The sequence below is a fragment of the Sporothrix brasiliensis genome (genome assembly GCF_000820605.1).
Source record: "Sporothrix brasiliensis 5110 chromosome Unknown Cont22, whole genome shotgun sequence".
Lineage (NCBI taxonomy): Eukaryota > Fungi > Ascomycota > Sordariomycetes > Ophiostomatales > Ophiostomataceae > Sporothrix > Sporothrix brasiliensis.
The window spans coordinates 1,145,809-1,168,116 of record NW_024467141.1 but is presented as its reverse complement, the minus strand read 5'-3'; the positions used below and the strand labels follow the sequence as shown (position 1 = coordinate 1,168,116).

General features: G+C 55.5%; 6 protein-coding genes across 6 annotated transcripts; 3 read left to right on the top strand and 3 right to left on the bottom strand.

Moving 5' to 3' along the window:
• Window positions 1–2,716: 2,716 nt before the first annotated feature.
• Window positions 2,717–6,124, top strand: SPBR_08107 (uncharacterized protein; the record flags this gene model as incomplete). The annotated part of the gene is made up of 1 exon (XM_040766345.1): window positions 2,717–6,124. One exon carries the CDS (start codon window positions 2,717–2,719, stop codon window positions 6,122–6,124), a length of 3,408 nt encoding a protein of 1,135 aa, XP_040614618.1.
• Window positions 6,125–7,384: 1,260 nt separating this feature from the next.
• SPBR_08709 (peroxin-4) lies at window positions 7,385–7,993 on the top strand (the record flags this gene model as incomplete). Its single annotated transcript, XM_040766947.1, has 1 exon — window positions 7,385–7,993. The coding sequence occupies one exon, from the start codon at window positions 7,385–7,387 to the stop codon at window positions 7,991–7,993; it is 609 nt and encodes a 202-aa protein (XP_040614617.1).
• Window positions 7,994–9,317: 1,324 nt separating this feature from the next.
• SPBR_08521 (mannan polymerase complexes MNN9 subunit) lies at window positions 9,318–10,510 on the bottom strand (the record flags this gene model as incomplete). Its single annotated transcript, XM_040766759.1, has 2 exons — window positions 9,318–9,338; window positions 9,410–10,510. The coding sequence occupies 2 exons, from the start codon at window positions 10,508–10,510 to the stop codon at window positions 9,318–9,320; spliced, it is 1,122 nt and encodes a 373-aa protein (XP_040614616.1).
• Window positions 10,511–12,822: 2,312 nt separating this feature from the next.
• Window positions 12,823–13,735, top strand: SPBR_08607 (20S proteasome subunit beta 5; the record flags this gene model as incomplete). Its single annotated transcript, XM_040766845.1, has 2 exons — window positions 12,823–12,960; window positions 13,016–13,735. The coding sequence occupies 2 exons, from the start codon at window positions 12,823–12,825 to the stop codon at window positions 13,733–13,735; spliced, it is 858 nt and encodes a 285-aa protein (XP_040614615.1).
• A 375-nt stretch (window positions 13,736–14,110) lies between these two features.
• On the bottom strand, window positions 14,111–15,715 carry SPBR_08385 (O-sialoglycoprotein endopeptidase; the record flags this gene model as incomplete). The annotated part of the gene is made up of 1 exon (XM_040766623.1): window positions 14,111–15,715. The coding sequence occupies one exon, from the start codon at window positions 15,713–15,715 to the stop codon at window positions 14,111–14,113; it is 1,605 nt and encodes a 534-aa protein (XP_040614614.1).
• A 439-nt stretch (window positions 15,716–16,154) lies between these two features.
• Window positions 16,155–19,622, bottom strand: SPBR_08105 (uncharacterized protein; the record flags this gene model as incomplete). The annotated part of the gene is made up of 1 exon (XM_040766343.1): window positions 16,155–19,622. One exon carries the CDS (start codon window positions 19,620–19,622, stop codon window positions 16,155–16,157), a length of 3,468 nt encoding a protein of 1,155 aa, XP_040614613.1.
• Between the last annotated feature and the right edge of the window lie 2,686 nt (window positions 19,623–22,308).

The window sequence follows — 22,308 nt, the reverse complement described above, 5'->3', positions numbered from 1 at the left end:
GCCTTGTTGACGTCCCGGCTGTCGGCCCACAACCGCTTTGTCTGCACAACTTGAGAAGAGACGGACTTGGACCTGTCGGCATCCGCTTGGTACCATCTCGTTTTTCTTCTTCTTTTTCTTCTTTTGCTTTTTCTTTTTTTTTTTTCTCGACAACGGCGTTCACTGTCAATTCGAATTGACACTCTGCCGCAACACTGCAACGCTACTTGCAGTTGCCCCGAAGGACACACTACTGCGCGACTGCGTTAGTGCTGTTGACTGTCCAATGACTTACCTTCCCACCATCTCAACAGCCCCCGTCTGGGGCTCCTCAGTGGCTGAACCTTTCATTAAAGAGTCCACTTCAGGACACGAGCAGGGGATGTTTCAAGGTGAGAGAGATGTGTGAGTGGGCTCTCATCGATAAAGTTGGGGGGAGGGGAAGGAAACATCCTGGGACCGGAATGTACCAAAAGGGACCTGACAGGGAAGGAACTTGCTGTGTTCCTGATGTTCGTTCCTGTGTTTCTTTCTCAGCCCTCAGCTGGCGAGCTGGACCTGCCTGTTTCGAACAACACTTTCGGCAAAATAAAGAGACAGAGCAGCAGGGCAGGAGTGAGAGGGAGCCAGTCCCTAGATTCTTTCCTGTTTCTTACTTTCTTTGTTCTCTTGTCGTTCTTTCCCTATCTGATCTCTCATAATTGCCACCAGGCAGTCGAGTCTCTTGGTGAACAATACAGCCATGACCGATATAAAAACGATCACAATGGAAGAATCATGCAGAGTTTGGTACAACTCGTTTTCGACGTGGTCGTGCTCTGTCCTGCGGGCCTCCATACTGCAACCACACCCTTGAGATCGTGGTGTAGACTCCGCTACGCGTGCGCCCGTCTTGCCAGTCGCTCTTGCCTCGCCCGCCGTCTTTCCTCTTTCCTCCGCGTGCATTTTCCTCGTACCGCTGTTTGCGCTCCCACCGCTAACGGCCGAGTATCTTTACACTAACCGCCAACAAAAACCTGTTGCCAGCTGAACCAGGCTCCCAGGGCCCAGAAATAGACGACATGGTCGGAAACGGTCAAAATAGCGTCCAGCCCGTTGGGCGGAGACGCCGCAATGCTCCGTAGTTTCATAGTGAGATAATGCGTGGAGACTCAGGCTTTCTCTCGTGCGGTGATCGTCCCCTTCGTTGGTCTGTCCTGTCTAGCCTATCACTGTGTTTGCCCCTATGGTTTAGCAGTACAGCCCTGCCAGCCTTTCAGAGCCTGTTCCTGCTTCGTTGTTTCTGCTCGTTTCCTATGTCTCTTGTCCGTCTCCAAGTCGCTCTTGCCTCCGACCCTCCTCCCCCAATCTCCACCCACCCAGTTGCCTGTTTTTGCCCCTGCCCGAGCGCTCCTTCCCGCCCACACTCTCGTGTCTTTTGCTGTTCGCTGTTCTTCACTGTGTCTGTTTGTGTTTGCATGCTTTAGTGCCCTGCCCACGACACCGACTGGCACAACCACCTTCCGCTCGCTGCACTGGCCCCTGCCCTCTGGCCCTGCTTTGCCTGGTCGCTGTCGCTCTTTCCTCACTTCCCTTTCATTTCCAATCCGTGCCCTTTGTTTTCCCTTCCCTCCTCGAATCTCCAAATCCTTTCGCCTTCGTTAACCAACCAACCCTCACCCTCACTCTCCTTTCCTTATTCCCTCTCTCTTTCTTTTTACCTCTCCGCCAGGCAAACAGCGAAGCAGCGCGTGTCGCCTACACGGTTGTGTTTGCTTCTTCTTCTTCTTCTTCTTCTTTTCAAGTGCTTTTTCTGCCCCCATTTTCGCATTCGGCTGGGATCTTTTTTTCTGGTCTCTCGCAACCAATAATCTCGCATTTCGATCGCAAAACGCCCTGGGTCAACTCCAGCACCTTGAGACTGTCCAACGCCTCGCTCCGCGTCTGCTGGTTTTGCCCGTCCGCTCCTTACCGTCGACCCTCCTTTTGCTGCTCGATCGACTCTCTTGCATTCGTTTTCCGTCGACGTCTTTCGAACCGTGTTTTTGCAACTGCACAATCGGATCAGCGCAGCACCTGCAACCCCTAATTCCGATTTCACTGCATTCATTCGTTGCGACCCGGCTCTCTCCCAGTCATTTTGGTTCAGTCGGTTTGCGCTTGCTCACGAACGGCGTTTTGTTTTCGTTTCCTTTTCTTGCCGTAACGAATTCTTTATGATATCGTGAAGGAGAGCTAAAGGCTGTTCAGGTACGAACATACCAACAAAAAAAAGAGACTACGACGGGTTGGCCGTTGGTGCCCTGTTCCTGATGTTCCCCATGTCTCTTGTCATCCCTTTCTTTCAACAGTCCCCATTGTCACAACCCTTCTTTCAACCGCTGGCGGCTTGCCTAGTCGTGCCTGAATTTACGCCCCAATTGCATCGTCTAGTTTTTGCCTTGTCGTCCTAGCGCAAACTGGCTTACTGATATTCACACGTCTTTGACAGACTCCGCGCCTGATTCGACTCGACTACCTTAGAGCTGCCCAGTATTACGGCTTTGCGACCCAGGATTGCCAATTTATTTTGGATTTCAGCTCCACGCGACATTCATCTTGGTTTTGTCTGCAAGTCGACTCTGCCGCAAACGCACCCGGAACGCTCGTTTCTTGCTACTTCCTGCGTCCTTATCGCCTGGCCCCAATGTCCCGGCTTTCTAACTAGGTTGCTCATTGTTTTCTCTCTGGAGCCGCAGAGCGGCGTAGGCACAGAAACATGGCAGCGGCTCTGAGCATGGACGTTCCACCAGTCCCTGCACCTCCGCAAGCACCCATGAACATGGACGCGCACGTCCTCACAATGACGACCGCCAGCGAGCCCTTCGGGAAGCCGTCTTCACCGCGCCCCATTCCGTCTCCGGTGTCGATCCCCCCACGTTTCGACGACGACAGCAACATCGACTGCACATTCCATAGTACTTCAGACTCCTCCAACAGACCAGCATCACCCCGTTTCCAGCACATCCCACCGCCACCGCCGATCCCCGACTTCGTCTTTCCTGCGCGACCCTCGACTTCCGCTCCCTCTTCTTACTCACGCGCGACCGGCAGACGACCAAAGTCCGTGGCTGACCTGAACGACCGTGGCACATTGTCGCCTGGGCCGGCCAGCAACACGCCCATTCGTACATCGCGCTCGCCCGCGCTGCCCGACTTCTCCTTTAACCCCGGCGCTAGTCTTCCGCCCACGGCCGACCACGCCTTCCTCAGTCCTCCTCTGTCTCCCCATTCACCGAGGACCATTCCTTCGCGGCCTGGCGGCGGTGGACACAGACGAGGTGGTAGTGAGTTTGTCGGCGGTAGTGTGCGCCATGGCGAGGCCTTTACATTTATGAGCACCAGCCCCACAAAGTCGGAGAGTGGCCTTGCGTCGCCTCTCCTGTCTCCTCTGAACAGTCCTTCTGGACCGTCTGGCGCGCCTGGTTCCAAACCGGCTGGGCCGCCGCATGGTCGTCGTGGACACGCCCACCGGCGGTCAGCTGCGATTTCTAGTCACGATATCTCCGACATTTTGCAACCAACTAGCCCGAACCCGCCTTCTCGTGGAAATAGCGCGCCAAATAGTCCCTCTGCATTCGACTATAGGGAGAACAAATCGTATACGTTCCCAGAGAGAAATACTACCGAGAGTGAAAAGGCGCTGTCAATTACGGACGGCAAAGCACCCGGGGGGACGACGAAGCCCGACGAAGTTTCGGAACCGGAAGCCTCAACATCAGTAGAGGAGCCGACAGGCGACCAGGAGCGTTTCTCATCTTCGCCCAAAGCGGCTACTGCACAGCCACGAGCTCGAGTTGGATTTTCGGACACACTTGAATTCATCCCGCGTCCTTTGTCTCTTGTTTCCAGCGACACCTCAAGCACAATGACTGCCCGCCCTCCGACAGGAAGCGGCAATCATTCCGTGTCTGGCAGCATTTCGTCCATCGTCTCTCTGAATGCATCGATCGCAGCTGGCATTGAGCGTGACAGTATTTCGCCACTTGCTCGCAGTCCGTCACGGAGCACAGTCACTGAGTCGAGGCCCAGCACTGCTGGCGCCGTTCTTGACCGGACGCAAAGCATTATTGGTCCCGAGGATAATGACGGCGTGTCACCGCGGAGACGTAACTCGATTCCGCTTTTGGCTGCCATGCCCGCCGAAGCTGCTGGCCCAGAAGCGGCCATGCAAGCTCTTCCCAGCCCCAGCAAGACTCCTAAGCGGTGGTCCTTCTTCAGCCTTGACCCCTTTATCGGTGGCAGCAGCAACAGCAGCATCAGCTCGCCCAAGGGTTCTTCCACGCACAGCCCCGTCTTCACTGACGAGGCCTCACCAACGTTGGTCGAGATCGCTAGTACCGCAGCACCGAAGGCTTCAACACAACGTCCGGATCGCTGTGCTGCGTCTACCAACAACGCATCCGTTGATGACGCAATGTCGCTCTCCAAGACCGTGACGCGGAAACCGAGCAACAACAAAAAGAAGAAGAAGGTTAAGACGTGGGGTATCCTGGGACGGAAGTCCAAGCCTCGTCGTAAGAGTCGCCGTGCTCCGACACCGCCTCCGATTCGGTCTCAAGCCGAAAGCGATGGCGAGGAGTCGATTGAGCTGCCTGCTGAGGCAATTGGCTTGGCGATCAGCGAGCCTTCCACGACAGAAGGTTTCTCTGTGCCGCCCGTTGTTCTTGTGACTCCCTCGGGCTCGCCTTCTGAGCCGCGTGAGGAATTTTCGTCGTGGCAGCCACTTCCGTCGCCATCTCTTTCTGTTCCCGACGATGACGCATCTCTCCCAATGATCGATCTCGATGCTGCCTTGGGCCCGTTCAATACTCCTCTTCCCCGCAACGCTGAATGGGAAGCTGCGCAGCGGGCTGGTGGCCTGTCGAAGAGACAGTTGCACAGTGCTGCTGGTATGACCCGCTTCACTGGACCCGGCATGCACTATTCCCATCGTCGTGCTGAGAGTGCGCCAGAAATGCCGCCTTTCAACCGAGCGGGCATCCCCCGTTTCAGCAGCTCGACCGCTATGGCAGATGTGTTTGAAGAGGAGGAGGAGGAGGAGAACACGGCCGCTGACACGACTGAAGAGACGAATTCGATCGCGGTTACTACTCAGGAACAAGAAGGTGGCTCGAAGCCGACTTCTGTTCATTCGACGTCCTCTCTGTCCAGCACGCCGCCTCGCCAACCATCCGAGTTCCCATCGGACTTCCCTGACCACCACTCCAACAGCATCGACATCCGCGTCACTTCGTCCGACGGTGCCCAGGGCTCCTCCTACGACCGCGGCCTCGACTTCTCATCTGCCACCAGTGATGATGCCACATCTTCTATTGCTCTGAGTCGCCGTGGCAGTGGACTCAGCGGGCTGAGCGACGACGACAAGACTCAGCCAAGCATGGGCCTCAAGTCTGAGTACTCCGCCAGTTCACTCCACGATGATGTGATTGTTGAAGAGGATACGGGCAGCTTCACTTTTGGTGACGATGGCTGCGACTTCGTTATGGAGTCTTCGTCCGACTCGACCATTCACTCACCTGACCGGCTCATGCAGGGCAAGGATCTGGCGCCCGTTGAAATGAGCCCGCTCCACCTGCCGGCGACCGGCTCCCTTGCGCCCGTCAGTCCGTACTCGATGGCCCCGTCGTCTGCCTTCCCTTCGCCTCGCTCGCCCATGTCGTACGATGCCAACCGGATCTCGACTGCGCCCTCGTCCGTGACAGAGGACAACTTCCAGTCTCTCCTTTTGGGCGAGCCGGGCCCGGAGGTCCGTATTTCGAGCGACATTCCCTCGTTGACCAGCAGTAATTCGACGATGACGCGCGAAAGCGCCGCTCACCAGAACGGACCGCAATTCCCGCCTCTGGGTGGCCAACCTCGCGCGTACCTGGCATCTCGTGGCAACGACCGGCCCGCATCGTTCACGTCGACAGCCTTTGGACGCAGACGCTCTAGTTTGGCTAGTCTGCACAGGTTGATCAGCACGTCGCACGGCGAGCGGAGTAAGCTGTCGATGGAGGTACAGCTGGACAGCGCGAGCACGACTAGTGGCACGGACCCCGAGAAGAAGGGCAAGTACAGCAAGGCGAAGCGTATCAGCCGGATGGTGCAATTCTGGCGTGCGAAAGACGAGGCTACTTCGTGAGACGAGTCGACACGTCACTGTGCGCATATTACACAACCACGCAATCGTTTTATACGATCACCACTTGTGCACCACACAGCACATGCAATTATTTCCTTCACTCTCTCATACCTACACTCTCTCATCTTCTCATCACCTCACTGTCGTTCTTTGAAGCTCTCATACAGCGTTTCTTTTCTCATTTTTTTCTTTGTCATTTTCTTTTTGTTTTATGATGAGCATGAAGCACTTTTTTGTTTGTGCATGACGAACGGCGAGCGGAGCGCTTTCCAGTTGGCAGCACCCGAAGGGGGAGAATGAGGTGTGCATGTGAAGAGGAGGAACGGAATATTCACACGGAGCAACATTTGGAGATGTTTGGCTCTTATCTTTGTCCATATCTAAGCCGTGATGTCTGATTTTCCCATTGACTTATTTCGGATCTTGTTTTCTTAACAATTTTTTTGTGTTCTTTTCCCAAACGTTCAGACGCAGCGTCTGGACTTACACAACCAGAACAGCGAGAGGCACATTTACTATTCGGCGGCCATCTCTTTTTCCTATTTACCTTTTCATCCCATATTTCTTCGTATTTTCTTTCTCTTTTCTTTACAAAGAGCCACTAACGAACGACATTTTATGTACCTTTTGCTCTTCCAACTCTGTGTTCCATAACTATTGTGTCTTTGTGTTGTGGTGTGGCCATCAAGGACTATGTGCTCGGAGAGTTTCGAATAGATGTAGATACAAAACGTCACTTCCAACGGAAATATCTTTCAACTGGCCCTTCTGAGCCTTACAGCTAAGAAACCGTGTGGATCTACGGCACAACCGTTAGCGCGGTTTCTCAGCCGCTGGCCGCTAATTGGCAATTGCCTAGGTAATTCAAGCTTTGAAGCAAATCCGAGTTGCTGAGAGCTGACCCCCACAGCGACAGATTTACTGAGGTTACTATGGCTGTACAGAATATGGTGCCTTTCACGTGGATGTTTTGGAGGCAAATTACGACGTTCAGCGCCGGCTCTCCTACCGCAATAAAACAACAACAACCAGCAACGACGGCTTCATTTTGCTCGTCATCGACTTTGAGCATCAGCGCATTCTCCAATTGCAGTTTCTGTTTTATTTACGAGACCTCTATATCCCGTTAGGAGCCGACCGTTTCCTTTTCCCCTGCATACGAGCTCTGCAACAGCTGCCGTGCACTTTTGCGAATTGCGACAACTCCAGCTTTATCTTACTGTCGTTCCCGCGTCAGACACGCGCACAAACACGCACACAATGGCCGCACGAACAGCGACCCGTCGTTTGCTCCGCGAGTTTGAGAGCTGGCAGGCCGACCAGGAAGAGTTTCTCGCCGCCCGCCAGGCCGCCACCGATGCCATTACTGCCGCCGACGCGTCGGGCACCGAGGCGGACATTGCGGCCGCCAAAGAGGCCGGGCTCGCCCTCGAAGAAAACAACCCGGACCGCGGCATTGAGCGCCTCGGCCCGGCCGCCGACGGCGACGACCTGTTTGCGTGGGAGGCCGTCGTCAACGGCCGCGGCGGCGTCGGCGGCGGCTACGACAATGGCCGCTGGCTCTTGACGATCCAGCTGCCGGCGGGCTACCCGAACCAGCCGCCTGTGGTGACGTTTGTGACGCCCATTCAGCACGCCAATGTGCACCCGACGACGGGCGCTGTCTGCTTGGATCTGCTGCAGTCGGCGTGGACGCCGGCGCTCACCGTGGTGTCGTGCATCCGCGCGGTGCGGATGCTGCTGAGCACACCGGGGACGGACAGCCCGTTGAACATTGACCTGGCGGCGCTGCTGCGGGCAGGGGACACGGTGGCGGCGGCGCGGCTGGTGGCACTGTGGTGCGAAGAGCACCGGTACGAGGGTATATAAGGAGGAGGGGGGATGTCGTTGAGGGGGAACGATCATTTGCGATTATAATACCATGGCATCGGCATCGGCATTGCTATTTTCTTTTCTTTTATCTGTACATCTATTTACATATATTGGTTTCTATTTCGTCTGATGCTATTGCTTTGTTTTTCTATACTGCCTCGAGCACTGGCTCGCGATCATGGGGGTAGATATTTTTGGTTTCGGAGAACATGATGGGGTATTCGTGGTCTCGATACAGCGAGTTGGACATCTCATAAAGTCAGTGGTAGGCTGCAAGCAAGCGGCAAGACTTTGGGCTGCAGATGCACATACTTTCTCCTGGAGTACCGTCTCTCTGTTGCGATGATAACGGGAAGCAGTGCCATTGTTGGTTGCGCCGCTTTTGTGCAATTATTTCTAATAGCAAACGCTATGTCCTCTATCACCCACGCAATCGCCTCGTTCGTGTCATCATTACCAAAAGGATAAGAGCGAGAACGTTCTTGTAGACGAAGCAGCGGGCGAACAAGCAGCACGGAATTTGCATGATAAGTTCAACCAGTTGAGATGGCATGGCTGGCAAACAGCATCTGGCAGCAAGTGTCAAAGAGCCAAAGCGGAAGCAAGACGTCTTCGCTGATCGTGAAGATAATGAGGCGTTTGGCGGAGGTAGCAAGGACTGTTGGCTGATGTATGTCCTGTTCACACGTGGAGCAAGCTCATGTCGACACTTTGAAAACACACATCCATGATGCTTTCGAGTCAATTTGATCCACGTCTGCGAAGTGCATAGCCGAACAGGTAGTCCAATGCAGCATAAGAAAGCATGATTTTAACACAAGGATACGAAAGTGACCCTTCGTAATATACAAAGACGCCTTTCCCATACCAACCCTAGGCGGAACCAAAAAATAAAGGATACTAAAGAAGAATTGAGAACGAAGAAACAAACAAATGAATTGCCAACGTATGAAGATACCAAAACGAGAAAAGAAGACGAAGACGCAAAAAAGAAGCCACCTATGACAGATTTCTATAAAGTTTTGAATCCACATCAACACCCTGGGATTTTTTGTGGTTTGTCGTATTATTTTTTATAGCTTTGGTTGCTTTTTGGGCCTGCTTCGCTCGTCTAACCAAACAGAGAAAAAGAAGAACCGCGCACCCGTAAATTGTCGATGGTCGAAACTGAAGAGGAAGAAAAGAGACGTCGAGATAGATCCTCACGAACGTGTGTATATAGAGTATATAAAGGTGGTTTTGAATCGTTACGGTCGTAGTCGTGGTGGCATACTTTGGGATTGTCCACATCCGAGGCGACAATGCCTGCTCCAATCTATTCCTATTCGTTGTAGTGGTACACCTGCAGCTTGTTAGCACACGGACAGGGCAAAGGCAAAGGCAAAAGGCAAAATGGGAGCCAACAGAACTCACCTTGTAGTTGGGCAGGCCGATCGAGACCCAGCCGAGCCGCTTGGCCATGCGCGCGAAGCCCTCCGTCTCAATCAGGTGGTAGAATGGGAAGGCCGGGAACATGGCGCCGTCCCGGTGCACCTCGGCCTTGACCAGCAGCGCCGTGCCGCCCACACCGTCCAGTGGCACCTCCTGGTGCGGGCTCTCGCCGGGCGTTGTCATGTGCGTCATCAGCGACCGGTACGTGGCCATCTCGGCATAGCCCTCGAGCAGAATGTCGTCGGGACCCATCCTTGCCGCCAGCTCTTGGGCCGTCGGGCTGTCCTGCCAGTTGTTGTAGTCGTAGGGCCGCTCGTCCATCTTGTTCGTCTCCGGGTTGAGGAAGCGCTGGAAGCAGTTGGGCGCGATGATGGGGGCGTCGTGCGAGGCCAGGTCCTGGATGAGACTGGGCGGCGTCTCGACGACGTCCGAGTCGAGCCACAGCACCCACGACGTGGAGGGACCCAGCGTCGTGAACAGCAGCGAGTTGCGCGCCTTGGCCATGGCGGCGCGGCGCGCCTTTTGGTTCTCAATCTTGTGGCGCTCGCTCTCGTCCTGCGACACCAGGGGCGGGTCAATGTCCTGACGCAAAATAATGATGCTCTTGAAGCGCTCCTTCTCGTCGCCAAACTTTTGCGTCTTGGTAATCTGCGCCTGCAACGCGGCGGTCGCCGCGTTGCCCTCCTTGGTCTTGGGCAGGATGAAGGCGAGCGTCATGAGCTCGTGCGGGTATGACAGCTTCAGGAGGTTGTCCCAGTACTGCTGGTAGAAGCGCGCCATGGGCGAGAGCACCAAGATGTGCTCGTTGTTCTCAATGGGGTTCGACGTGGTGGTGATGTTGTTCATGTTGTAGCGCGTCACGGGCGGCGGTTTTGGCTTGCCCTTGCTGTTCGATTTGCGGAAAGGCGACGTCGGCGGCGACAGCGGGTGCGAGGCCGCGTTGGCATTGCGCGCGGCCGATATCGTGTGCGAGCCGCCTGAGGCAATCAGAAAGTAGAGGATGAAGATGCACAGCACGGCGCCGATGGCAATGGTAACGGGGTTGGCCCGCTTTAGACGGACAGGTCCCATGGGTCGCGCCATGGTCGGTTGTGTCGTAGAGAGGGAGGGAGAGTTGTCGTCAAGGAGCGAGACCTGGCCTGCTCACGTCGCCAGGATCGAGGTCGTCCTATCGCGTTGTCGTCTTCAATCTTGTCGTCGATGCCGACGTCGTCCCAGAGCGCGGCTGAGTCTCGTTCGCGTCCTCCCTTGCTAGCGCAGAGAGACAGAAGAGAAAACAGGTTGCAAATTACAAAGAACAAGCTAAGAAGAAGAGGACGAAGGAAAGAATAGAATCGTAAAAAAGGCCAAGGGGCCCAAAAAGACACGGGTACGGTAAAGGAAAAGCGCGCAACCGTAAAACGAAAGCTTGCCAAGACTGCAAAATTGCTAGATGACAGGCTGGGGAACGGACAGCGAAGCCGTTTCTTTGTGGGTTGTTCGTCTTTGGAGATCCAAACAGGAGGATCCGAGCCGCAACGCCGGAGGACGAGATCGGGCAAGGCGATAGGCTGGCGAGAGGTCTCAGAGAAGAGAAAAGAGAAAAGAGAACAACAAAGCCAACAACGAGGCTTGGGATTGACGTCTCTCGAAACAGGGGAGGAGGGACAAGGAAAGGGAGAGGAAGAGGGCAATACAGAATACGCAGCAGAGATTAGGAGTCGACTACACAAATTTTGCACCAGAAATGGCAGGGACTCCAATTTGGTGGAGGACACCAGACGGCAGGAGCCACCAGGGCTACAGGAGCCACAACTCGTCCAATGGAGCGTGTCCCCTGGGCGGTTGCTTTAGCTGTTCAGATCCAGTGGGTCCCGCCAGTAGCAGGAAGGGTCCAGCTGGCGATCCATAAGGATTTAGGCCCAGGACAGGGCAGTTGGCAATTGGGAACAGGGCCCTTCTGTCATTTCCAATTTCAGCGGGGCACTTACTGGCGATGAGGGCTGTTTCTGGGAAGGCTCCCTCTGACTGGCGCTAATTGCATGGCGGCGAAACCGAGAAAAAAGGAGGTGAAAAAGGGGCAGGCGCGCCCACCGACACGGTGACCATTTGCAGTGTAAAAGGGGAATGTGTTCGTATCGCACAATTACGAGATTTCTGAGTTTCTGCACCGTTTTCGTATATGTAGACAACAACGAGCGTGAATTGTCACACACTGCAGCTGCACATGCTTGTTTTCTCACGGGCAGTCACAGATAACAACGCCCTCTTCACAAGCGGTGCCACGCCAGAAGCCTGCTTTGAGATCACTGGAAACACGTTATCAACGGATGCATTCGCACTTTGCGCTATCTGGCACGTCTGCATTGCTCCAAGGCCTGTCGAAAGTAATAGCAGTTGAGACCTGGGGATCATAGGGGGTGATTGACGAGAAAACCACACAATGTCTGTAACTTGGTACCTGCAAATGCTGCGGCTGCCTCTCGTGGTAAGGCCATGAGCCCTCGTCTTCTATCATCAAAGGCAGACCCTGAACAAACTCCACAGATCAACGAGTCCTCTCGCAAGTCACAACGCAAAACTGTGCATCTTTTCTTACTGGCGGTGCATGGATCTCAGTACATGGGTTTCATAAATCTCAGGAGACTCATGGAACCGCTTTTATTTGGTGTGTACGTTCATAACCACAAATCTTCCAGGATACTGCCCTGACAAGGCTCGGTGTATAACTCTCTACAGTTTCTGCGCAAAATGTCGTAAGAAAAGGCTCCGGTTACACATCAGTACGTTTATCCCTGCCGTATCAGCGTTACGGAATTGATGCCTCATTGTTAAGGCAACAACACGATTGGCACGGACCCACTACGTTCCTGCGTCAAGTTCCTGAGCGGCTGCTGCACGCCAGTGCGGTTCAGGCCACAAGGCAGCGAAGGCACTGACTAAACCGGCTGTGTTAGGGGCGGCCTTTGCCAGCTGCAGGCCTGGCAGCGCTAAGGTACCGCCTGCAGCACAACCAACGCAGCTCTAGGCAAAGCTAGCACGCGTCGCAAAGCTGCCTTGGAGCTCGAAGTCGACGTTTGGCGCTGGTGCCTCCATTTCTCTACCTTTCGCAGAACCAAAACACATTCACAACCCACATCACATCATCACCACCCACGCCCAGTTTTGCTCTGGGCTTTTCGATCTGCATGCTGTCTACTGTCGCATTTCTCGGCCGTTTGTGATTTCCAATCGTCGACTCGTTCATTCATCGCTCTCACGTGTACATCCCGAGCTACGTGCATCATCAAAGACACGAGACGATCGAGACGACTGAGACGACCGGCTTCAGCTATCTTTGAGCTGCCCAGCCGACCGGAAACATTCTCTGCACGCCCCTATCCCTCTCGCGCCCTTCTTCGCGATACCCTTTCACAATGGACACTCTCGTGGCGCGATACAGCCGCCCGGCCTTCCGGAACCCGGACGAGTTCGACGACGACAACGACGACTTCGACTACAACGGCTCCATGCCAGGCCTTTCGCACAGATTCGCCATCCCCCCGATAGCACAGGTGCGTCTGCCTTGGTTTGTCTTTCCGGACGCTGACGTCTACTAACTATCATCAGCCCTCGCAATGGCTCCGTGCGGCCACCGACGACCGCTCCAACCCCAGCTGCCCCATCAAGATTGCCCACGGTACCACGACCCTCGCCTTCCGCTTCCAGGGCGGCATCATCGTCGCCACCGACTCCCGTGCCACCGCCGGCAGCTGGATCGCCTCGCAGACCGTCAAGAAGGTCATTGAGATCAACAACTGCCTGCTCGGCACCATGGCCGGCGGCGCGGCCGACTGCCAGTACTGGCTGGCCTGGCTCGGCCGCGAGTGCCGCCTGCACGAGCTGCGGCACAAGCGCCGCATCTCGGTCGCGGCGGCCTCCAAGATGCTGGCCAACCTGGTGTATAGCTACAAGGGCATGGGCCTGTCGATGGGCACCATGTGCGCGGGCGTGACGCCCGAGGAGGGGCCCGCGCTGTACTATGTGGACTCGGACGGCACGCGCCTCTCGGGCAACTTGTTCTGTGTGGGTTCCGGCCAGACCTTTGCGTACGGTGTGCTGGATGCCGAGTACAAGTACGACCTGTCGACGGAGGAGGCCCTGGAGCTGGGCCGGCGCAGCATTCTGGCGGCGACGCACCGCGACGCGTACTCTGGCGGCTTCATCAACCTGTACCACGTCAAGGAGGAGGGCTGGGTCAAGCACGGCTTCAACGACACAAACCCCATTTTCTGGAAGACGAAACTGGACAAGGGCGAGTTCTCCAACGTGACGAGCTCGTTTGAGTAAAGCGGAGAACCGGGACGGACCATACTGGTCGGATGAAGTCAACCATGAAAAATGAAAGAAATACCGAGAAAAAAAGAAGGAAAGATGGGATGGGGCAGGTCGATGACCGGCATAGAGGACCCGACAACAATACTGCCAACCAGTCATCCATGGCGACGCTTGATCCTTGTTGTCTTTCGTCACCCCGTCTCGTTTATGTATACTGTACCACCACTTTGGACTCGTTTCTTTTATTTTCATTTTTCTCTATTCTTTACCTCTACGAATACATTACTGGCGATTTTATACAAATGCATGCTGTCCATTACTTTCTGTTCTACAATTTGGCATCGTAAATATCGTTGACTATGAGAGTGGGTATCGTTTCTTGTATTATTACTGTGCACGTTTCTGCACCCAGCCGTCGGGGCCCAAGATTCCACCGTCTTCCGCGTTGGCATCCATGGACCACTTGCGGATCGGCAGCACAGTTAGGTCAGACTGCCACCCGGCCTCGTACATCTCCATGCCGGCCCATGCAATCATGGCGGCATTGTCTGTGCACAGAGACGGCGGCGGCGCCACCACTGGTAGGTGGCCGTACCCATGCACCTCCAGCGCCGAGCGAAGGATGTACCGCAGAAACTGGTTGCTGGCCACACCGCCCGAGACGACAAGGCATGTCGGGGGCGCATCTCTGCCCTCGCCGCCGCCGCCTGCACCGGTCTTCAGTGCAAGCAACAGCCGGCTGGCGAGGTGCTCAAACGCCAGCTGCATCGTCCCCCGAGCCAGCAGCCGGCGTTCACTTTCGGGCAAGGTGATCTTTGGTCCCGCAGGGGGGCCGGTACTCTTCGGAACCTTGGGAACACGGCCGGGGCCGCCGGGAACCATGTGCGGATCACCGCCGGCTGCCTTTATGACGGCACCGTTGAGCCCCGAAAAGTCAAAGCGCAGCGCATGGCGCAGGACGCCACTGCTCAACGGTGCCTCCAGCCGCCAGCCATGGCCGGATTCGAACGGCGCCATCTCGTCGCACCGCTGACGCGGATACTGGTAGCCGCTGTACGTTTCCGTGTCTTGGCCCTCGAACGCAAACGCTTCGAGGATGGCGCCGTAGGGCAGGCTGCGGCCGGCGCTGGCTTCGGCCGCCGCAATGAAGCCCCGTGGCAGAATGGCCCGCGCGCACTTGTCGAGCAGATCGCCGACGGCAATGTTCGCGGCGGACGCGAGGATGCGGTGGTCGTTGAGTGCGCGCGAGTGCACGAGCATCGTGTGGCCACCAGAGACGAGGAAGGAGAGGTAGGGAAAGGACACGAGGGGGGGTGTCGTTGGCGTCGTCGGCGTCGTCGGCGTGGCAGCAGAGGACGTGGACGACGCCGCCGCCGTCCTTGCTGCGTCGAGTGCCTCCACCAAACGCGGCGTCAGGGCGTGCGCCTGAATGTGATGGACGCCGACCAGCGGCACCTGCCAGGCGACGGCCAGCCCCTTGGCCACGGACAGACCGGAGGCCAGCGAGGACCCCATGCCGGGCCCGCGGGTCGCTGACACAAAGTCGGGCTTCCCCGACGGCAAGCATGCGGTAGCCTTTTGCACGAGCGGCGCCAGCGCTATCATGTGCGACTCGGAGGCGGCCAGCGGGTGGATGCCGCCATATGCACGGTTGTCGGCCGTGACGCGCTCTTCGAACAAGAGGCGTGCTCGGGGAGTCGCGCCGAAGGGAGCCCCTGTTCTTTCCTTCTCCAAGACGGCCACACAGGTGTCGTCGCAGGACGTCTCAATAGCCAGGGTCAGCAGGCTGTTGGCCCAGCGGCGTTGAGCTTGGGCATCCGATGCAGGTGCTGTTGTAGCAAATCCTCTTCCGGTCTTTAATGCCCTGGACTCCTTCACTTGACAAGCCGTGCCGGATAGTGAGGCGAGATGAACAGGTGAGGGTTGGGAAGGATGATGAGCAAGGTACAGCCGACACGGCTGCCGCGACGAGATGCGTGTGAAGGTCCGCATCAACTTAAACTCCTAGACAGAGATTCTATAATATAAACATGGCGTGGGGGCCAATTAAAGTTAAATGGGCTGTCGGGACCTGGCGCTCTACTGCTGTAAGTCGCTCGTTCGAGATATTCCTGAATCGCGCAAAAAAAACTTCACGCAACAAGGGCTGCACGTGACCGTGATCGCAACCGCAACCAGCTCAGGGGCAACCAAACAAATAAATGCGTATGGTTTCACAGCTACAGGTAGAGGACGGCGTTGTTTGATAGGTAAATGCCAATTTTATGTATGAATAAAAACAAGACAACTCAAGAAATTAAGCGACAACCAACAGCTTGTCGACGTGCCCAAAAATGATAACGCCGTAGATGCAATGCATACTGTGTCCTCCCAATATGTCCCTACTATTATGCAACGTAAAATGTCTTCATATCCATTTCAATTCCTACTCTCAGACAACAGTATTTCCATTCACTCCTAAAAAGTTGTTCCATGTGCACTGGCAGCCGCCCGTGCCGCCGTCGGTGCCGCCAAAGGTCGGGTTTGTCCCATGGTTAATGAGCGTGCCACCAAATGAAAGATTGTCAATGATAGATGACGCATTGGTCAGCTGGATTTGTTGAAGACCATTCATAGCGCGCGCAAAAACGCCCTTTTGTGAGAAGTCACCACCGTGCAGGTCCTCGGTGATGCTGATTGGGTATGGGAACGTGCCGGGCTGTGTGGCATTGCTGCCGATGTTGGTCGACGCTGCACTGGTGTTGAGCAGCTTCGTCGTGTTTTCCATGCGGGTCCAAATTTGTACCAGGAACCGCGTTTGCAGAAAGGTCACAATGTGGTTGGCGTCAACTTCGAGTGAGCCGCCGTTGGCGTCACTAGCCAGCGGGCTGGAGTCGGGCGCGATGGACTGCACGTAAATGGTCTTGGAAAAGTACGAGTAGAACCCAAAGTGTTCCGTAGCCAGACCGCGGTCGTAGAGGCGAAGAGGTTGCTGGATTGGCAAAGGGTGCATGACAGCCGGCGCGCCTGTACCGTCTGCGTTGACTGATGGCAGCGGAAAGCCGTCGGCAGCCGTCGGTGTTGCGTCACGGCGACCCAAAACGGCGTTGGGACCGGGTGCGGTAGCATTGACAGAGGACAAGAATGTGATGTAAAACGGCGTCGGCTCGCCAGCCTTATTGTTGGCTACAATTCCATCGGTTGTATTGCCGAGGAACCACAACTCCTGGAACGAAGGCGGTGCGGGTTGCGGCGTAAACCCAGCATCAAACGGCTCGGTGGTCGCGGTGGTCGTGGCCGTGGCAGTTGCCTTCCCTGTAGCAGGGAGAATAGGTGTCGGGATGGTTCCGGCTGGGACGTCCCATAGCTTTTTTGTGCTGTTGTCGAACTGGATATCAAGGAAAAACGATGGCTCATCCCCGGAGAATGCCCCGTTGCCGGACTGCTGCTCTTTGGGAAGCGTGCAGCTCCAAAGCGACGTTGGGGATACGCAGCCTGGTTTGTTGACGGCGTTGTCCGTGCCAATGACAGTCGCCACACCAGTCGGGATAGGTGGGAATCCAGTGATGTTGAGCCAGATTGAGGACTCTTCTGCAGGCGCGGCATGCTTCTTGGACAGAGTAACGGCCAGTACAGTGATAAGAGCGAACAGGAGGACTAAAGTGCCAATAACGGCCATGCAGATAAGACGGTGCCGTCGTCTGGTCTCACGACCACCCTTACGACCAAAGCAGCCACTGTTTGGTAAACAGCCACGCCCTCGCCACAAGCTACCCGCACGCATGGCAGCCGCATCTTCCTTCTCATGCCGGCGCCGAGACCGCTCGACTTTGGTGGCTGCTTTGGACGCCACCATTGCAGTACCTGGCAGAAGTGCGCCCGATGGCCGGGTAGGCAGTGGAGTGCCAGCGGCGGCGGCGGCGCTCCGCACACCAGCAGGTGTTAAAGGCACATCGGACATGTGGATGCCACCCTGCGATGTCATGGTATGTGCCAAGCCGGGAGACACTGGACCAGGAGAAGGTGGAAAATCCACACGCAGAGGGTGACCCGGCGGGAATACGGCACGATACCGGACCGTCATTTCGGGCCGCGACGGCGGCTCGTAGGGTGGGGGAGCTTCGGATGGTGTTCGTCGACCCCGGTCGCCACGATCAGACAGCACACTGCGTCCGGTCAATGGCGCCGCATTGGCCTTTTCGGATACCTGGACAATTCTGGGCGTGAGACGAGGAGTAACGACACGCTGTGCAGGCGCAGGCGCCGCAGATCGAGAGGACGAAGCGACGGTCGGCGAACGCTCATTGACACGGTAGAAATGGGAATTGGCAATGGAGGTGGAGATGCCCAGAGCGGGCTTTTGTGCCTCAGTGGACACGGCATTCTTTTCATCGGCGGTGCTTCTCTTCCACCATTCTTCCTCCGGTGTCAGAAGGGGAGAGATGGGTGTAGTAGATGTGGTTGTCGTTTGTGCAGGTAAAACAGTGCTTGTAGGCGGTAGAGCAGGAACTGCCGGGATCACGTCCCTGGCGTGCAGAGATGCCGCCGATAGAGGCGACTTGGCCGATGCTGGTGTAAGAGGTGAAGAAGCCTTTGCCATGAACGAGTGTGCCGCTTGCTCCGTAAATGGGGTCTGTACGTGGTCCCACCACCCCGAGCGTGTAGTGTCAATTGTGTTTGCCATTGACCGGACATGGCGACCGCGAGACCTGGACAGTCGATTGTACGATGCCGGGCTGCCGTCCTCTTCAAAAAGCGTAATGGGCGTGTCGTTGTCAAAATCATCCACGTCGTGGAGACGTAGGCTGTCGTGTCGTGCCGACCTATCATGGCTTGCCGTTATCGTGTTTGTTGGCGCGATTCCCACACCAAGTGCGTCACGGTAGGCAGATGGCAGGCTGGGAACAGGTGGGGCTGGCTGTGCAGTTACAGATTGACCAGTGAACTGGGAGTAGATACTGGATGCAACACGCGAGGTAGAAGCACCGGCGCTGCGTGGCGAGCCCTCCTCGGTATCCGGCGACCAGACCGACTGCATTGGCGCCTGCGGCGACAACGTAGACATCTGATTGAGCTGCGAGTTCTGGGCGGTGGTGCCTTTACCATGGTATATTGGGATATTGATCGGAGTTTCGATGGTGGCCGTCTGTGGGCTGATCGTGCGGCCCACGAGGTCGTCCTCGGGTAGGCTGATGCCAATGACAATAGGGCGATCATTGGGAGAAAGGTCCTGTCCATGCTCGACAGCCGGTGAACCAGACTTTCCGGTTTTGTTGCTGTTTCCGTTTCCGTTGCTGTTGGCTCTTCGCCTCCGCCAGTGCCAGGTGCCAATGGACGACTCAGACGGCTTGCCCTCAAGGGCGAGGAGAGCGGCCGCATCGACGAATTTTCCGGGTCCTGAAGGGGGTTGTTGCTGTTGCTGCTGCTGCAGTTGCTGCTGTTTGCGCAGTTTGCTCATGTCGGTGACCAGGCGGATGCCGGCCTTTGCGTTCTGCGCCTTCTGACGGGCACGCGACTTGAGCCGGGACGGATTCGGCCCCGCATGGTGTGCGGGAAGTACGACGGCGGTCGACATTGTGGTACTTGTTCGAGAGCGTCTGGAAGAAAAGGTCCTGGTTTTGGTCATGGACGTTGGGTTGCGAGAGTCGGCTGGCGTGTCGGGCGCTTCTTCTATTGTTGCAAGCAGTGGCGGATATTCGCCATGAAGGTCGTCGAGCGGCTCGTCACGGCCGCCAGGGATCTCCTCGTCACAATCGCTATCCCAATCCTCCCATTCCTCGCGGTCAGTCGATGTCTCGGTATGGTGGTGGCCGCTGCCGAGGTTGTCATGGTTGCCATGGTTGCCATGGCTGGCTTGCTCGTCATGGTCGTCAAAAGGCGTATTGAATGGATTCGGTTGTAAGGTGCGTAGGTCGTCCATCGTTGTGTTGAAGCGGGAGCACTGGGCTCACGAAAAGGGGAAAGAATGAATGGTGTTGTGTATATATGATGCAATGGCTCTGCCAGAGGACCAGTTCGGTAATGTGTCCAGTTTAATGATGCTGGCAAATGGAGATGAAAAAGGATGCAAGTGACAAAAAAAAGCAAGGTTTGAAATGAGATGCTTTTCGGAATACGGTGAAATCAGAGGACAGAAAAAGAAAACGAAACCGTCATCTCCTGACAGAAATTCGAGTCAGGATCCTGAATGAGGTCTCGTGGTCGAGCAAGGCTATTATTGACAAGTGGATGTGGAGGGGTTAATGTTATTGTTCGTGAATAAAGGCGGGAGAACAATGAAACGTGACAGCATCCAACCACACCACCGCGTCACTCGACAATAGACAAAGACCAGCAACAAAGGAAGTGTGCCAATGGAAGAAAGGATGGCAGAGAAAACGAAAAGAGGACAAGAAAGGAGGAAGAGTCGAAGGGGGGGAAGAAAGAAGCGACGAAAAACGAGTGTCGGAGAGTCGGATCGAGTCAGGGAACGGATAGGAGGGAGAAGGAGAGAAAGACTGGGCAATGCGAAACGAACGACTTGGAAGTGTAGCACCCAAACCAGATGCAAGAGAAAGAAAAGATAGAAGGAGAGAAGAAGGAAAACGCTTGGAGAAAGACAGAGAAAGAGAAAAGAAGGAGAAGAAGACGAGGCAAAACATGTGTGTGTGAGAATGAGGCCCAAGGGGGCGGCCAAGGCCAAGAACCGCCCAGCTGCATGCTCCTGCCATTGTCATGAAGCTGCTTTCCAAGAATGGGAAGTACGATTCTGGGAAGTAGCGAATCCTTGCCGGCCAAGCAAAGCAGCCGATTTAATTCGTCCGCATGCCAAAGAGCCTTTTTTGGCAGGCGGCTGTCGCTGTTGCTGTTGCTGCTTCCTATTTTGGAGTCTGCAGGGGTCCCGCAACATTTGGCAGGAGCAGCATCTACAAGAGAAATATCAACGTGCCAAATGTCCCAAACATCCTCGCCGCCCCACGGCGACATCAGACAGCAGCGAGAAAGAGGAATCGCCGCAGCACTCTCAGGAACAGGTCAGAAGCGGGCTTTCTCGGGCCGCTTGCCACCAAGAGCAGCGAACGCGACGCGCACTCCTATTGCGCAGGCGGAAATGAGATTCTCCCAAAACGACAGAGTCATGACCGCGTCTACGAGGACTGTCTAGTTGTCGACACCGCGAGAGGTTGAGACGTCGAGGCGCGAGGAAGCTAGCCGAGCCAAACGACGTTAGGATGTCTGATATAAGCGCCCTACAGCAGTGGGCGCGCGCTATCATTGGCCGCTGCGTAGCCGCCAGTGTATTAAAGCTGGGGCCCCCAGCACACTCGCAGCTTTCCGCAGTAGAAGTGTGCAAGGATGCTCGGGACAATTATGCCTACCCGAGCGGCTGATTGGACTGCAGCATCTCATACTAATTTTCCTTCTGGTTGTAACTAGGGACGTAGGCGATAATACTGCTGGAAAGCCCACATTGTTGCCGTTGGCTCATTCCGTGCGAGTTCCTGCTCCTTGCGATACATTGCCTCATTGCCCCTGCTGGCCAAGGAACAGGTGACGGGCCACTTTTATCCAGACGTCTACCTACGAATTACGGAGTACGACATATGTTGTGCTTGACGCCGTTGTCTCGGTTCTTGGCGACTCCGAATCCTCAGGAAGCGCCGCCTTCCAGGGTGCATCCGCCCCGTCTGATTCCGGCCTCGGATCGTGCGGGGGGCTCCAGCTTGTCGTGCTTCCATCGCCTCATTGGCTTGCCATAGTTTTCTGTGCGCCTTTGCAAGTCGCCGGTTCCTTCGTCATGGCTGGTTCTCGTGTTGTTTCACTGCTCTCCTCATGCGACCACCTTGTGTCGTATGGTCTTGCATCTTACAATACCTTCACGTTGCCGGTACTCTGGGAGCTTGGTTGTTTGTCGGTGACTACATGATTCGTCACCTGGGCCATGGGTAAACAAATACTCAATCACGGTGGCTGTAGCGACAATAAGGAGGCCAGCCATAGCGATTCACAAAATGATTTATCTCGATTGTTCTACTCATCTAACTAGCTGTATGAGCCGCTCGGCTTTCTTTTGCATGCAAATGTGCCTGTCGGCCAACAGTTTTAAGAGTGTCTGACTCGCTAAAGCCACTCAGGTCTCCTGGAGTGGTCTAGATCCGAATCGTCCAGGTTTGCTCAGGCCTGTGATGTGCACAAGTCCCGTCTTGGCGACCGCTGCCAAGAAATCACCAACAGTGACAAGTGCCCCAACGGCCTCTCTAGTCAGGTTCCCCGCCAAACCTGTCTTAGGCCAAACCCAGTTTAGTGACTGCAACGTCAACTCTCAACACGTCGTAAAAGCATACCGACAACAGAAGGCAGGCGGGCCGTCGGCACATGCGTGTCTCGAATCGCCGACGTCACAGCGTTTTATGAGCTGGAAAGCGGACCTGATCCTCCTTGACAATCTACCTCGCGACCCAATGATCCAGGACGGTAAATCGCGCAATTGTTTTTCAATACGAGGTGTTGCAATCTTGCACAACAAACAGAGCAAAAACGGCATCGGCAGTGGATTTGGATATGTTGATTGTCAAAAGAACCTCACGACGTCGCTCAAAGAGCACCATGTCTTTTAAACTGTCGGA